This window comes from Zonotrichia leucophrys, chromosome 24 (genome assembly GCF_028769735.1).
Source record: "Zonotrichia leucophrys gambelii isolate GWCS_2022_RI chromosome 24, RI_Zleu_2.0, whole genome shotgun sequence".
NCBI classification, from domain to species: domain Eukaryota; kingdom Metazoa; phylum Chordata; class Aves; order Passeriformes; family Passerellidae; genus Zonotrichia; species Zonotrichia leucophrys.
In genome coordinates this window covers 7210003-7223978 of record NC_088193.1, presented here as the reverse complement: position 1 = coordinate 7223978, position 13976 = coordinate 7210003, and the positions used below count along the sequence as shown (strand labels likewise).

The following is a 13976-nucleotide window of genomic DNA, read 5'->3' as shown; positions in this document are numbered from 1 at the left end:
ATTATTGTTAATGTCACAGCAGCAGTCAGAGCACAGCCTGAGTGGCTCTGTCCCTGTATTGCCCCTGTTTTACCAGCTGGTGCTGCCTCAGAGGACAGAACAGTGCCAGGAGCTGCAGTGGATTTACCTGCTGGACAGAAGGAGCTGCTGGAGGAGCAGCCCTGACCTCGTGCCCAGCTCTAAAGCAGATCTTGTGGGTGAAATGCAGGGAGAGAGGAGGGCTCTGAGAGCACAGAAAGGAGGCAGCCAGAGCCTCCCTGCAGGAGCTGTTAAATGTGGCTCTGTTTGCTGCAGCCCCTCAGTGCAATGGAGGTTTTGTCTCTCCTTCTGCCTTTCCCACTGTTCTTTTAATCCAAACTTGTGGCTTGTCCATGCAGCCACGTTCTCCTGAAGAGCAGAGAGGCATTTGTGACAGTCAGGGAGCTGGCACAGGGACAGGCTGGCAGAAACTTCTCCAAGGGGGAGCTGAACAGAGCCCAGGGAACAAACCCAATGTTCCTGCAGCAGCACAACGGGAAAGGTAAACCCCATTACAGGCTCCTGTACCTACCCAGGAGTTAGAGAGCACAGAATGAATTTTTGCTCTTTATCACTCTACTTGGGGGTGTAAATTCACCCAAATATTCACTGTATCAATTCAACTTCTCTGTGGAGGTAAGGGATGTGCTTCATCCTGCCCCTGCCCATGGCCATGGACTGAACCAGGTGATCCTTAAGGTCCCTTCCAACCATTCTGGAATTCTGTGATCACACCAATATTCACAACTTTTTCCTGACTGAGAGTCCAGTTTGTCAATAAAAATAAGAACAAGGAGCAGGGCTGGAGCTGCAGAGAAAAACCTAAAACACCTGACTGAAGGACCCACAAACATCTCCAAAGCCTGAAGGAGCCTCAAGAGGGTTATTAACTTTTAGACTCCAGGGTTTCTAAGCTTAGCCACATGGTCAGAATTTCTACTAGATAAAAAAGAAAAATTGAAACAAAAAAGAAAATCAAACTAGTCCAAAATGAAATTGTCAAAAAGATACATTTTGTCTTCCTTGCTGGTTGAAATGAGCTACAGATCCATGGATGGATTTGGAATACCTGAGTGCCCTTTACAGTAGTGAAATTCATTTTGAGATTTGATCCTTTCAACTGTGAACTCAGAGGAAAACAGAGTCTCAGCCTTGCTGTCTGTGTGAGATTCCAGACCGTTCACATCAGGAACAGAAAATGTGCCAGCAGTTCACCAGCTCAGCAAAACACCCGTGTGACAGTGACACATTTGGTGCCACGGTGCTGGCTGGGCAAGCAGAGATGGCATTTCCAGCCTGGGTGGGGCTGCACAGTGAGAATTATTCCTTTTTAACTGTGCTGGGAATGCAGAGTGGAGCAGAACATTTTCTGCCAAGGATATTATTAACAAGGTCTGGTTTTAACCCAATCAAACCCAGGACATTTATAAGCAAGACACTGACCTTCTTTGGTGGCAAGACGTGAGGAGTCTGTGTGGGATGGAGTGTTGTAGACCAGCAGTGAGCTACCTGCAAGGCAAAGAAAGGGAGTTAGAGCAGTCTGGGCATGGGGAGCCATCAGGGCAAGTAGGAAATGTTGTTAATGGCATAAAAAAAAGCTAATTTTTCTGTTAATTAGGCACACACTTTCTGTGAAACTCATCTAAAAGCTTGGTAGCTGCAGGGCACATGTGTGCTGCTGTTTCCTCATTTGCAAAAAATAAAGATATTTGTCTCCTTCACCAGTGCCTTGATGTCCCCCATTGAAAACTGATCTTAAGGGGTGAGGTTGTACAGGTACAGGATCTATCCCAGCACAGCCTCCAGAAGAGCCTGTGGCACAGTTTGTGTGACAGGACAAGGAACAAGCTTTTCTCTCTCTGGCTGTGATAGAGAAATTTTGTGTTTGAGGAACAGGCTGGAGAAAAGACACAAACTGCACTGTCAGGACCTTTTTGGCCATTTTTAGAGTGTCACATGCTTGGTCTGGGGCCAGCAGCTGCACAGCTCTCACTGGGATTCCAGCATCTCCCTGCTCTGGGGAATCTGGGAGCAGCTCCCTTGCTTCAGAGAGGCCTTTCCAGCCCCACATGACACACAAGTGCAGCACAGAAAGATCCTGTTGGAAGGGTCTCTGTTCTGCACAGTCTGTGGGGGAAATGTTCCTTTGTAAGCATTTCCCTCTGGTTCTCTGTAAACTCTCCTGGAAATGGAGGAGGAGATCCTGGGAGCACAGGGAAGCCAGCATGAAATGCGCATTTCATGGCTGTCTGGTTAAGTGTGCTCACATCACCCCTGGGCTCACCCTCCTGCAGCCCTTGGAGCAGTGACAGCCCTGACAGGGCACAGGGTCCTGTTTGTGCTGAGGCTGTAGCTGGAGCAGCACCGATGCTGCCCTGAGTGCTTTTCCACTCTGCAGATCCCCCCATGAAGGGGATCCTGCCCCTGAGCATCCCCTCAGCAGGGCAGGAACCCTCTCAGCAGCTGGGCAGGATTTGGGGCTGAGCCCTGCACGTCCCTCTGGTGCACAGGGTCCCAAAAGACCCCAGCTGCTCCTCAGTGCTCTCAGAGTGTATGTCACAGACATCTTTTGTGAAAAATCCTTTCTTGGGATTTTTCTCCCTTCTGAGAAGCTGTGGCCTCAGCAACAAGATGTAAACAATGGTTATCTGCAGTTCTGGAATACAACAGGTGGATCCCTGATTGGTCTTCCGTGGATGTTTGGATTTACTGACCACTCATGGCAGAGCTGCTCTTGCTCTCTGCAGACACAGATCTTTGTTATTCATTCCTTTTCTATTCTTAGCTTAGGTAGCCTTCTGAGAACTTCTTTTTAGTATAGTTATAATGTAGTATATATATCATAAAATAATAAATCAAGCCTTCTGAACATGGAATCAACATTCTCGCCTCTCTCTCACCCTGAAACCCCTTGTGACCACCGTCACAAGTGTCTCTCCTGTGAGAGCTGAGGTTTGGGCAGGTCCCTGGCAGATCTGAGAGCCTTTGCAGGTGCTGGGTGCTGCTGGCCCTGTGCTGCAGCACATTTCTGTCCTCCCCAAGGCAAACAAAGCCAGAGGCTGCACAAGCCAGCAGGACACAGAGGCAGGAGGCGCTGGGAAACAAAGCTGCTTGCAGGGAGGGGAGGAGGGATGGTACCACATGCTGCAAGTCAGGGGATGCTTCCAGAGAGCAGGATGGATGGTGAACGAGGAGGTAAAGAGTTCAGAGGGATCCCAAGGGCACCCTGGCTCTGAAAGCTGCCAATGGCCAAAGGGATTGGCTGGAATATTTAGAGAGATTGGCTGCTGGAGGAATTGAAACAACTCTGTCCACGTAACTCATGTTTTCATCGGATGGTTTCTGGCTTTGGCATTTCTTTCTTGAATATCTGTGGGGAAACTCCTGTCCACCACTCTCTCCTTTTCAGGTTATTTAAAGCAATCCTGAGTGCAACGCCCAGCCCAGCTTCCCCCTGCCAGACAGGGAAGTGCTGGGGAATTCAGAAACGTGGTTTTCTATGACTAAATGGGCTGCAAATGAGCGGCTGGGGCGGTGGGGGTGGGGTGATGAATAGCACTGAGCGAGCAGGATCAACCTACAGCTACTTTAGGGTAAAAAATGCAGCCCAAGCCACTGGAAAGGAGCGGCGCCTCCCCCGGTTTAATTGCTCAAAGTTCTCACCTTTGCCCGGCAGTCTGAGGTTTCTGGTGGGAACACCACAGAGAGGGAAATGTGTTTCCTATTAAGGGTTTCAATGGAGGAGGGAAAGGGAGAAAGGCAGAGACCCAGATCAGGACAGAGGGAAGCAGACAGACAGACGGACACAAGCCAGGCTGCTCCTCCCTCGCTCCTTCGGGGGCAGAGCTTTGGGTGATGAATTTTCATTTTTGTTCCATTCCCCTCGCTGGGTGAGCAACACCAAGGATGGATCAGCTCTCTGCTATGGTTAATGCAGAGAGGGCTGTTCTCCCATAATTAATGTTTAAACTCATTATTTTATGGCACCCCCCACCCTTCCCTTTCTTTGATTTCCCTTGCATTCATTACAAAAAGATGGAGAAGGACAGGAAAGCAGGAGAGTTTTTCCCCATAAACCCTTCCCTCCCACGAGGCAGCTCATCCTTCAGAGAGACAGGAATATCTTGGTTCCACAGTCTCAGGTTTATTTAATTTGAGAGTCTTTTTTACCCTCACCTTCCCCAGACCCTGCATGGCTCCTGCTGGAATCCAGGTCCTGCTGCACTTGGCAGGATGGTTTTGTTGGGCATTAACACATGGCTCAAAACCACTGAACAGTTTTCTACTTCTCACCACAGCCTCATTCCTTCCCTTTTAGGCTCTTCCCCTTTGTGCCACCACCAGGGAGGGAAAGGATGGAGGTGGCAGCTCAGCTTCTTTTGATCTTCATCCCAAACAGAGCATGGATGCATCCAAAGCTCCCTTTCCCTGCCCAACAGCTGCCTGGAGAGGATTCACCAGGCAGAATGTGCTGCAGAAAGATCAGTCTGGAGCCCCAAAGTATGTGGGGATGAGCAAAAGGAAGGCAAATCAAGGCATGGCTTGATGATTTTGGAGAGGGAACTAAAAGGAACATGCAAAGAAAGATGGTTGTTTGAGGGGGTGGGCAGGGAGTTCCCTGAAAGAGCCACTGGGGTGTTTTGGGAAGCTCCAAAGGATGGGGAGTGCTGCAGGACTGGGCCCTGCACTCTGAAATCTCCTGAGGATCACAGAGGCTCTGGAGTTCCTGCCAGCTTCCATGGCTTGTGGCAACGAGAAACAACTACACCATTCTGAGCCAGGCCTAAGCCAGAGACTAAAGGTGCTGTGGGATGAGTTTGGGTTACTCCTGACTGCATTACACAGCTCACCTTGAACCTTCCACTGCTAAAACTGAGACTGAGCTTGTGTTGAGGTCATAGAGATGTTGCTGGTTTATTTTTTCAGTCTGGACTTATTTGTGCCAAAATAATGTATTTCATAGGCAGCTTTAAGGAAGTTTTCATCCTGATTAGGAGTGTAAAATGCTGAGAACCTTCTGGGAAAGCTCATTTTCAGGGGGTCTCCTTGTCGGGTGAGCAAACAGCTCAGGAAGTTCAGACCAGCTTTGTTTCTTGGAAAACAAACCCCAAAGTTGAGGTTTCATAAATCATCACATATCCAGCTTAACATCCCGAGACCACAAACACCTTTAGAGAGCCTGGGCAGAGGCAATCCAGCCTGTAGGGCTGCACTGCCCCCAAATCCTCCTGTGTTGGCGGCCATCAGCAGTTCCCTACCCTGAGCAGGCAATGTCTGTGGGACAAACACCCTTCCAAAAGGGGAAAACTTGTGAAAATGAAAGCCCAAATCCCCATGGCACTGAGCTCCAGGCTCAGCACTGAACATCCACTGGAAGCTGGTCTGGAAAAGCCATCAGCTCCTCTGGAAGGGGTTTCTGCATGAGGGAGGCACCCAGCACTGCCCAGAGCAGCCTGTCCTCGGGCTGGGAGCAGCTGCAGGGAAGCAGGAATGCTCTGCCCAGCTCCAGCAGCCAGGAGCTGCTCTGAGGAGCACATCTGGGATCAGCACACACACATCCATCCTCCTAAAGCGGCCTGGACTGGCACTGAATTCCCTGTGAAATAAGAGTCAGCAGTCTGCCTGAGTCCAGCAAAGTTCCTCGGGTTTTGCAGTGGCTTAAAAGCACAGAAATCACTGCAGGCACTGCCCTGGCAGGACAGGATGTTCTGATGATCATTATTGCAGCAGGGCTGCAGTGCTGGGCACAGGCAGCACTGTGAGGCACAGCCCCTGCTCCACAGACCCCATCCTGTGGTGGTGAGGAATGCCACGGCTGACTCTCACAATTAAAAGGCAAATGTTAAGTATATGCTAAGAGAAGTTCTATCGATGTATGGTTATGTTTTACCCCCCTTGCATTGTTACCAGGGGGTGGTCTGGGTTTGGGACGTTTGGGAGGGTTGGCTTGTTAACATGGTAACAGCTGACCTCCAATGTGCAAGAAAGGATCTCCTCAAGGTGTCAGGAAGTGATCCCCACCACTGGACAGTGAAGAAGGAGTTGATGGACAGAACTTTGGGAGGGCTAAAGGGTTAAAAGGCAAAACCTCCATTGTGTGGATGAGCACATGGTAGGAAAAATCCTCTGCTCCCAGCATCATAATATTTTCTCTATTCAGTCTTCAGTTGTATTTTTTTATAAGGTTTTAACAAACCTTCTAAACTTTTGGAAGTGGGTATCATTCCTCACAATCCCAATGGAGGAGCCCAGAGAGAAGGCAGGATGGCTGGTGCTACCTTACAGACAGCAAAACCTCCTCATTTCAGGTGTTTAAAGGCAAGGTGTGACCTAGGGACTGCTGTCCTGAATGTCAGCTTGCCCTGGTGCTGCCTTGCTGGCCATGGAGCCCAGTGTGACCAGACCTCAGTGCCCAAGGGATCAAGCAGGAAGCTGCTCCTGAGCAAATGAGCAGCAGCAGGTGGTAAAAGTGGCCACTGAACCCAGGCTTTGGGGCTCATGCCATGAGATCAACCATGCAATTCCCCTGATGCTGCCTTTGGTCAGCCCAAACAACAGGACACAAACACTGGGGATGATCCTGGAGATGCCACCTGGAGAATTCCACTGCCAAGCCTTCCAAATCCATCCTGCTCGTGTTTTGAACCCATCCAACTCAATTTCTCTGACAATTCTCAAACCTTATCAATAACACAGCTCAAGTGTCTCATTTGGGTGTTTATCTTGTGGGAATTGAGAAATGTTTCCGGTTCCAAAGTGCCCGATTTCCCCAGCCCCAGGCAGCAGGTTTGGCCTGCAAAAAACTGCCTTCCCATTTCCCAGGAAACTGTCTAATTCCACAGGCAATCCTTGAAAGCTTCCTGTGGACTAGCAGCTCTTTTCTGATGAAACAGAATGAAATTTGCCAATGATTTTGGATGGGAAATTATTTTATTGTCCAGTCACAAGGGACAACTGTTCAAATCTGACAGTTTGGTTTTTTTGTTGTGAATCATTTCCTTGGCTCGACTTCTCAAGAAAAATAAAGGTGGGGCTTCCAGAGGCACCCATCTGTGATCTAACTTCTGTGCCACTGGAATCTCTTAAACTCCCACTGATTTTGGGCAGGGAGAGATCAACTTTGAAGAAACACCCTAAATTCTGTATCTGCTTCACTGGCTAGAGGAGACATCTTCAGATGCCTTTTCATCACAATTGGATTTTCTAGTGGACAAAATACACTTTTGCCTTTCTCTCCCCTCCCTTCCACCTTGATTTATGGCACCTTCTCCTGATTTTTGAGTGCTTAAATAATGATAGTCCTATAAAAACTGTTTCACTGGGAAAAACAGCAGAGCATGTGGGGCCCAGCTCTGGTCCTCTGCCTCATCAGAGCACCATTACCCTCAGCACACTTTTGTGAGGAAAGGAAATGCTTTTAGCTCCATTTACAGGTGAAGAGGAGACATTTGGAAGCTGTGGGTGTGATCATCATTGCACAGAAGTCTTGGAAAAGCTGAAATCTAAGACTCCCAGCATCAGGTGCATGTGCCATCCCTAAGGTGATCATTCCTGTTTGGGTGCTGGGATAACACTTTTCCAGATTGCTCACAGCTCCTGGGTTTGGGGCTTAATAGAGCAAAAAGAGGGATTGGATCCATCCTATACTCAGTGTGGGGCAGAAAGGAGCAATAAAGAGCTTCCATAACCTTTCTCTCACAGTCCTGGGTCATTTGCACAACATCTGTGCCAGCACATTCACATGTGGGGAATCACTCTTGGGTTTTGAACTCTCTCCAACAAACCTGGGCCTGCAGGAGCACAAGAAAGCTCCAGCCTGGCCAGTTGTGGGTCCTGTTCATGGGGAGGGCACAGCCCTCTGACTGCAGAGCTATGGAATTGTTTGCCTGAGACCAATCAGTTAATGTCAGGCTTAATCTCCATGGCAAATTGTGTATTTTTATCACATAGCCACAGATGTTGTTATCTGTGAGACTTATCTAATCTCCTCCAGAGCCCTGCTCAGTTCTTCACCTCCCTGATAGCACCAGTAGCTCCATCTGTGGTCATCTGAACTTTCCAAGCCCATTTTACTCCTTTTACTCCATGTTTCCCTGCTTGCTCTCTCTGTTTGCCTTTCTCTGCTCATTTCCCTGGGAGGGAGGAGGAGCCCTGGGAGTTCACCCGGGGCAGGGGCTGGGGTGGGCAGGGCAATACTCACTTTCCCTGAGGTAACTGAGGTGAGACAGCAGAACTTCTGTGTTGTAGGGGGAGGTGGTGCGCAGGAAGTCGTCCTTGTTCATTTTGCAGAGCTCCTTGCCGTCCATGTTCTGGAAGATGGTGGTGTCGATCTCCATCAAGCCGTACTCCTTGATTGCCCACTCCAGCCACTGGCGCACGTGCTCCTGGGTCCAGAGGGTGGGATCTGCCAGGGGAGAGCACAGGATGGGCACACACACACACCTCAGAGCCCCTGCAGCCCTGCCACAGCACCAGACACTGTGTCACAGGCAGAGATACTGAATTTACTGACCCCCCTTGCCAGGATGAACAGGCACCGTGCTGGAGCAGGCTCAGCATGGACAGCCTTGCCTGGTCACTGCTGCCCAAAGCTCCCTCCTCTGCTTGGAACAGCCCTGGTGACATTTGAGTTTTCTCTGGAAAAAAGCTTCCTGAAGGACGCTGAGCCCTTTGAGAGGGAGCTCCTGTCCCAGTGCGGCTCTGCAAGGCTGCGCAGGGACATCAGGGCTGTGCGAGTCCCACCAGGGGCATTAGGGAGCCCACAGCTGGCACGAGAAACCCTGAGCATGGGGTGGTCATGGTCAGCAAAGGGACTCAGAAAGTAAAATAAAAATAAAAAGTAAAAAAAAAAATTAAAAATAAAATAAAAACCAAAATAAAATCAAATAATAAATAAAAAATAAAAATTAAAAAATAAAAAATAAAAAATAAAAAACCAAAATAAAATAAAATCAAAGTTAAATAATAAAATAAAACCCAAAATTAAATTAAATTAGATTAAATTAAAAATGAAAAACAAAATAAAACCAAAATAAAATAAAATAATAAAATTTAAAAAAAAAACAAAATAAAATAAAATAATCAAAAACTAAACTAAACTAAACTAAAATATAATATAATAAAATAAACCCCAAAATAAAATAAAATAAAATAAAATTTTAAAAATAAAAAATGAAATAAAACCAAAATAAACTAAAATAATAAAATACAATAAAATAAAATATAAAACCTAAAATAAAATAAAATAAAATAAAATAAAATAAAATAAAATAAAATAGTGTGTCTAGAACAGAGCAGCTTGCCCTGGGTGTGAGTGGGAGTTGTTCACCCCGGGCAGGAGCACAGTCCTGCCGGCCCTGTCCCTGTAAGCAGCCAGCTGTGCGAGGGCTGCTGCAGTTTGTCTGTCTGTCTGTCCCAGCAGAGCTCCAGCTGTGGGCCCGTTATTGCTGCTGCTGACGTAGGAGCTGCTCCAGCCCGGCTGGAGCTCAGCCCCGTGGAGATGAGTGGTTCAAAACAGCAATGAGCCTTTGAATTCTGCAAAGGGCATTAGATCAGAGGGCCCAGCAAGAGCTGGTGCCACAGAGCTTGACAGCCTTTGCAGAGCATATCAGCATTCTCAGATGTTTCCTGTGCTGCTGCTCCCCACGGATCGCTTTCCAAGCTGGAGCTGCACATTCATGTTCTGCTGCAGCTGCTCAGCATTGCAGAGGAGCTCAGACTCTGGAGATGTCTGATGTGTCATGAGCAGCTGGCCCAGCTCTGAGACAGAGCTCAGACACTCAGATCCCAGGGAGCTGAGAACATGGATCAGGAGCATGCCCAGGGCTCTCTCTGGGGGTGCTCTGGGCAGAACAAGAAATGCCTGTGCCTGGATTTAGGGGGTGTGAAGCAATGCCTCAGCCCAGGGCTGCACACTGGGTGCCCAGGCTGAGGGCAGCCCTGGGCACAAAAGGTCGGGAGGTGCCCACACCTGGCATTGCTGGGCACCTGAGCCCTGCAATAACAGCACCAAGCAGGGAGCTGAGACCAAGGGAACTGAAATGTACCTGAGACCTTTCCCCACTGAATCCCCAGAAAACCTGGGCTGCTGAAAGCTGAATTCAGAACAAGGAATTTACAACCCCACACCTTTGCAAGGCTGCTCTGAGAAGGACAGATGGATTTTCTTCAGGTTTTGGCAATACTTAATTGAAATTCTGCTTTCTAAGCACTGGTCAAGTGCTGCAAATTTTACAATGCAAGTATTCAAGGGAGGATTCTTTTTTTTTTTAATTGAAAGACTTATTTGTTTTGAGTTTTGAAAACAACCCAACATCTAGAGGGCATAGTGAATTTGTGGCCTCCCTTTAAACACTGTAAAAGACATTGAATGGTGTCTGCAAATCTGCCTTCTTGAAACATGGCTTAGAGCTCGTTATTACTATTATTGTAAGCCTAATGTGACATTATTCTTGCTTATCTTCGCCTTAATGCACTATAAATCTCCATTCTGGATTAAATTAAAATATCCAAATGCCTTTCTTAGATGACTTGGCCTCCTCTCCGGCAGCCAGAGATCTGGGATGATGTTCATTATTGTCTTCCAAAGTCTGGTAAATCTCTGCTCTTTCACAAGGATCTCAAGGGTTTGATTTGTGAATGGTCATAAGAGGGGGAAAAGTCCTTTTCTTCACTTTCCTTCAAAGAGGAGATTCCAAATTTTCTCTTCCACTGGGGGCACTGAAAGTAATTTCCCCTTTTTCAACACTGCTAAACTTCAGCTCACCCTTGTTTTTTTTAAATATATAGAATAAGTGCTGCCCCTGGAACATTTTTAATTCCACAGGGACTGGTTGGTGCCGGCTGCACCTTTCGAGGCAGGGTGACACTGGACAAACTGTGCTGCTGTCCCCAAGCAGCTCAGCCAGTTCCTCAAACATCACTCTGAATGGGATTTAAAGGTTTGCCATCAATCTTTTATTGGCTTCTCCTCACTGCATTCAGTTCAAGCCTTTCCTTTTCATCCTAAATGGCAAACAAATGCTTGGGAACTGTCATCTGCTCGTGGTCAAGCCACGCTCAGAGAAAGGAGCTGAATTCCACGAGTGCATTTCCTCCTGCCAGCACTGCCTGCCTGCCCTCCTGCCCTGCTGAGAGCCTCAGAGCTGGGCCACTTCTGGGATGTCACTGGGCCAGCACTTGGCTCCTTTGCTGGAAACTTCCTGGCCCTGGCTGTTTATAAACTTCACAGGGAAACTGCTCCTCACTCCAGGTTCAGGCTTCCCCCCACAGCAGCTCTCACCCCTGAGCATCCAAATGCATCCAGAGCATCCTGCCAGCTCCAGGCAGCAGATGTGGATACCAAACACAAACAAAGCTGGACAGGAATGTTTCTGTGTGACAATTTTTGGAAGGATAACACAGTTCCTGCTAAATAGAATTTTTCTGGGTTTCTACTGCTTACAAAAAAAAAAAAAATGGAAACAAAATAGCTCATTTTGAATCAATCAGTGTGACTTGAAAGTGCAGCTGGATCCTGAGAGCACCAGGGGAGTTATAACTTGGGCCCACTTCATTCCTCTTTGATCATCCCCTGTGTGTCCCAGGAAGCAGATTCTCCTCTGACACATGACAGGAGATGGATTTGGTTCAGCACACCAAAACAACACTTCATTCTGGGAAAAAAAAGTAAAAGAAAAGAAAGGATAGGGAAGGTTCTGGAAAGGAAAGGAAAGGAAAGGAAAGGAAAGGAAAGGAAAGGAAAGGAAAGGAAAGGAAAGGAAAGGAAAGGAAAGGAAAGGAAAGGAAAGGAAAGGAAAGGAAAGGAAAGGAAAGGAAAGGAAAGGAAAGGAAAGGAAAGGAAAGGAAAGGAAAGGAAAGGAAAGGAAAGGAAAGGAAAGGAAAGGAAAGGAAAGGAAAGGAAAGGAAAGGAAAGGAAAGGAAAGGAAAGGAAAGGAAAGGAAAGGAAAGGAAAGGAAAGGAAGGAAGAAAAAGCACCAGTTAACTGCTGCCTATCCTGATTCAGATCATGCACTGGGACATGGGAATTCCCTCTAGCCAGAAACTCTGATATTTTCCTTATTTTTTGCATGGTTTGTAAGAGAGAAAATTCCTCAGGGAGTGGATAAACAAACCCAACAAAAATCTCCTGCAGGCAGAGCAGGCACAGCTGCCCCAGCCCGTGGCAGTACCTGCAGGGACGATGACCCTCCTCTCGTTGGTGGTCATGTTGGGGGGAGGCCCGTTCTTCTCATCCATGTAGGTGCTGTAGCTCATGGGGCTGGACTCGCTCCCTGCTCCCACCAGCTTGCCACACTTGCTCACGCTGCAGTCCACGGGGGACTCCCTGCAAGGCAAAGCAAAGCTGGGTCAGCATCAGAGCCCCTCCATCCCTGCTCACAGGAGGGGCTGGCCCATGGGAGACACTCAGCTGTCCCTCTCCGTTATGGAGAGGCCATTCCTGACCTGTTAGTGGGTGTCACAAGGGGTCTGTGGGGCACACAGGGGATCTCTGATAATGCAGCTGGAGCCTCCAAGGGAATGACTCCAGACAAGGCCATGTGTGCAGCAACTCTGAAATAACAACACTCCCAAACCAGGTAAGGAACCAGTGCCCAGGACAGCAGTCTGTGGGTTACATCCACCTCCCTCACCCCTGGATGCTCAGTGCACTCCAACAGTCCTGCAGGTAAGGCTGGCTGCTCCTGGGAGCCCTGTGGCTGTTCCACCCTCTGTGGTGCTCAAACACCCCTCGGGCTGTTCCACCCTCTGTGGTGCTGAAACACCCCTGGTGCTGCACTGGAGCCTGGCAGTGGCACACAGGTGCTCTGCTCATCTGGCCTGAGGTGTTTCTGCACAGCTCACAGGGACACAGGAACAGCCCTTTCATTGACAAAGAAGCCAGAACACCCACCCAAAGGGACAGGGCTGTCCCCAGAGAACACGCAATGGCAGCGCAGCCTGATCTATCCAGGGCTGAATGCGACAGAGCTTGTCTGTTCTTGGAGCCTCCAGAGCTGCAGGAGCATTTGGATAACACTCAGGGAAAGGGTGGGATTGCTGGGTGTCCTGTGCAGGGACAGGAGATGGACTCGGTGATCCTGTGAGTCCCTTCCAACACACCCTGTTCAATTATTCTATTGTTCAATTATTCTGTTATTCTATTATTCTCTGATTAACAGTGCCACAGTTCACTACCTGGTGAGGAAATCTGGGAATCTTGGATGCCCCAGGCGTGAGTCAGGAACTTCAGGCCCCAGTACTCAGTGTCAAAAGGGCTCTGGCCCCAGTTTAACCCCTGAGGTGCTGGAGTGATGAAGAGGGCACATCCAGCAGCTCAGGTGGCACCATCCTAAGCCTGGCCTGCTGCAGAGCCTTGGGAAGATTCTGGGAGAACTGTGAGTCCCCAAAGCTCAGAGACAGAGCAGGGATTGTGCTTTTCTCCAGCTGCAGGAGCAGCTCCTGCCTTTCATCCCTTCAAAGCCTCAAGCCTGCCAGGCACACACAGCACATCCTTGAGGGCTTCCAGGGAAGGGCACATTGTCCTCACCTTCCCAAGGGGGGAGTTAGTGCACAACCTCTGCACAGAGCAAGCCCAGGCTTTAATCCCAGAGCCATTCCCAGGGCAGTTTAGGCCATGCTCTGATCCCAGAGCTGTCCTTCTCCTCTGGCAGAAGCCAAGAGCTTCTGGAGGGACCCATTCCCTGCAGGGTAAGCACGGTGACAGTGCACAAATCCCACCCTCTGAGCTCAGCTGGCACAAGTTCCAAGCAGGACACTAAACAAATTTGTCTCATAACCTGAGCTGGGGGAAGGGAGCAGTGCCTGAAATTCAGTTATCATGGCTGGGAGATAAATGCTCCACCGAGATATTCTAAGGCAGACGGTAATTTTTTCCTCATGTCTGACGAAGGGAATGTTGCTGGAAAATGGAAATAAGATGTATAACTTACACATGTTCGAATTTAAGGGTTTACTAG

At 48.5% G+C, this 13976-nt stretch overlaps 1 protein-coding gene across 3 annotated transcripts in view; it reads right to left on the bottom strand.

The window, feature by feature from the left end:
• The window catches only part of FLI1 (Fli-1 proto-oncogene, ETS transcription factor), a 90734-nt gene that overhangs the window by 18632 nt on the left and 58126 nt on the right, over window positions 1–13976 (bottom strand). For all 3 annotated transcript variants that reach the window (XM_064732043.1, XM_064732044.1, XM_064732045.1), the window contains 3 exons: window positions 12189–12343; window positions 8219–8422; window positions 1462–1527 (listed from right to left, as the gene is read on the bottom strand). In XM_064732043.1, coding sequence (XP_064588113.1) covers window positions 1462–1527; window positions 8219–8422; window positions 12189–12343 — 425 coding nt within the window. The remainder of the gene's footprint in view (window positions 1–1461; window positions 1528–8218; window positions 8423–12188; window positions 12344–13976) is intronic.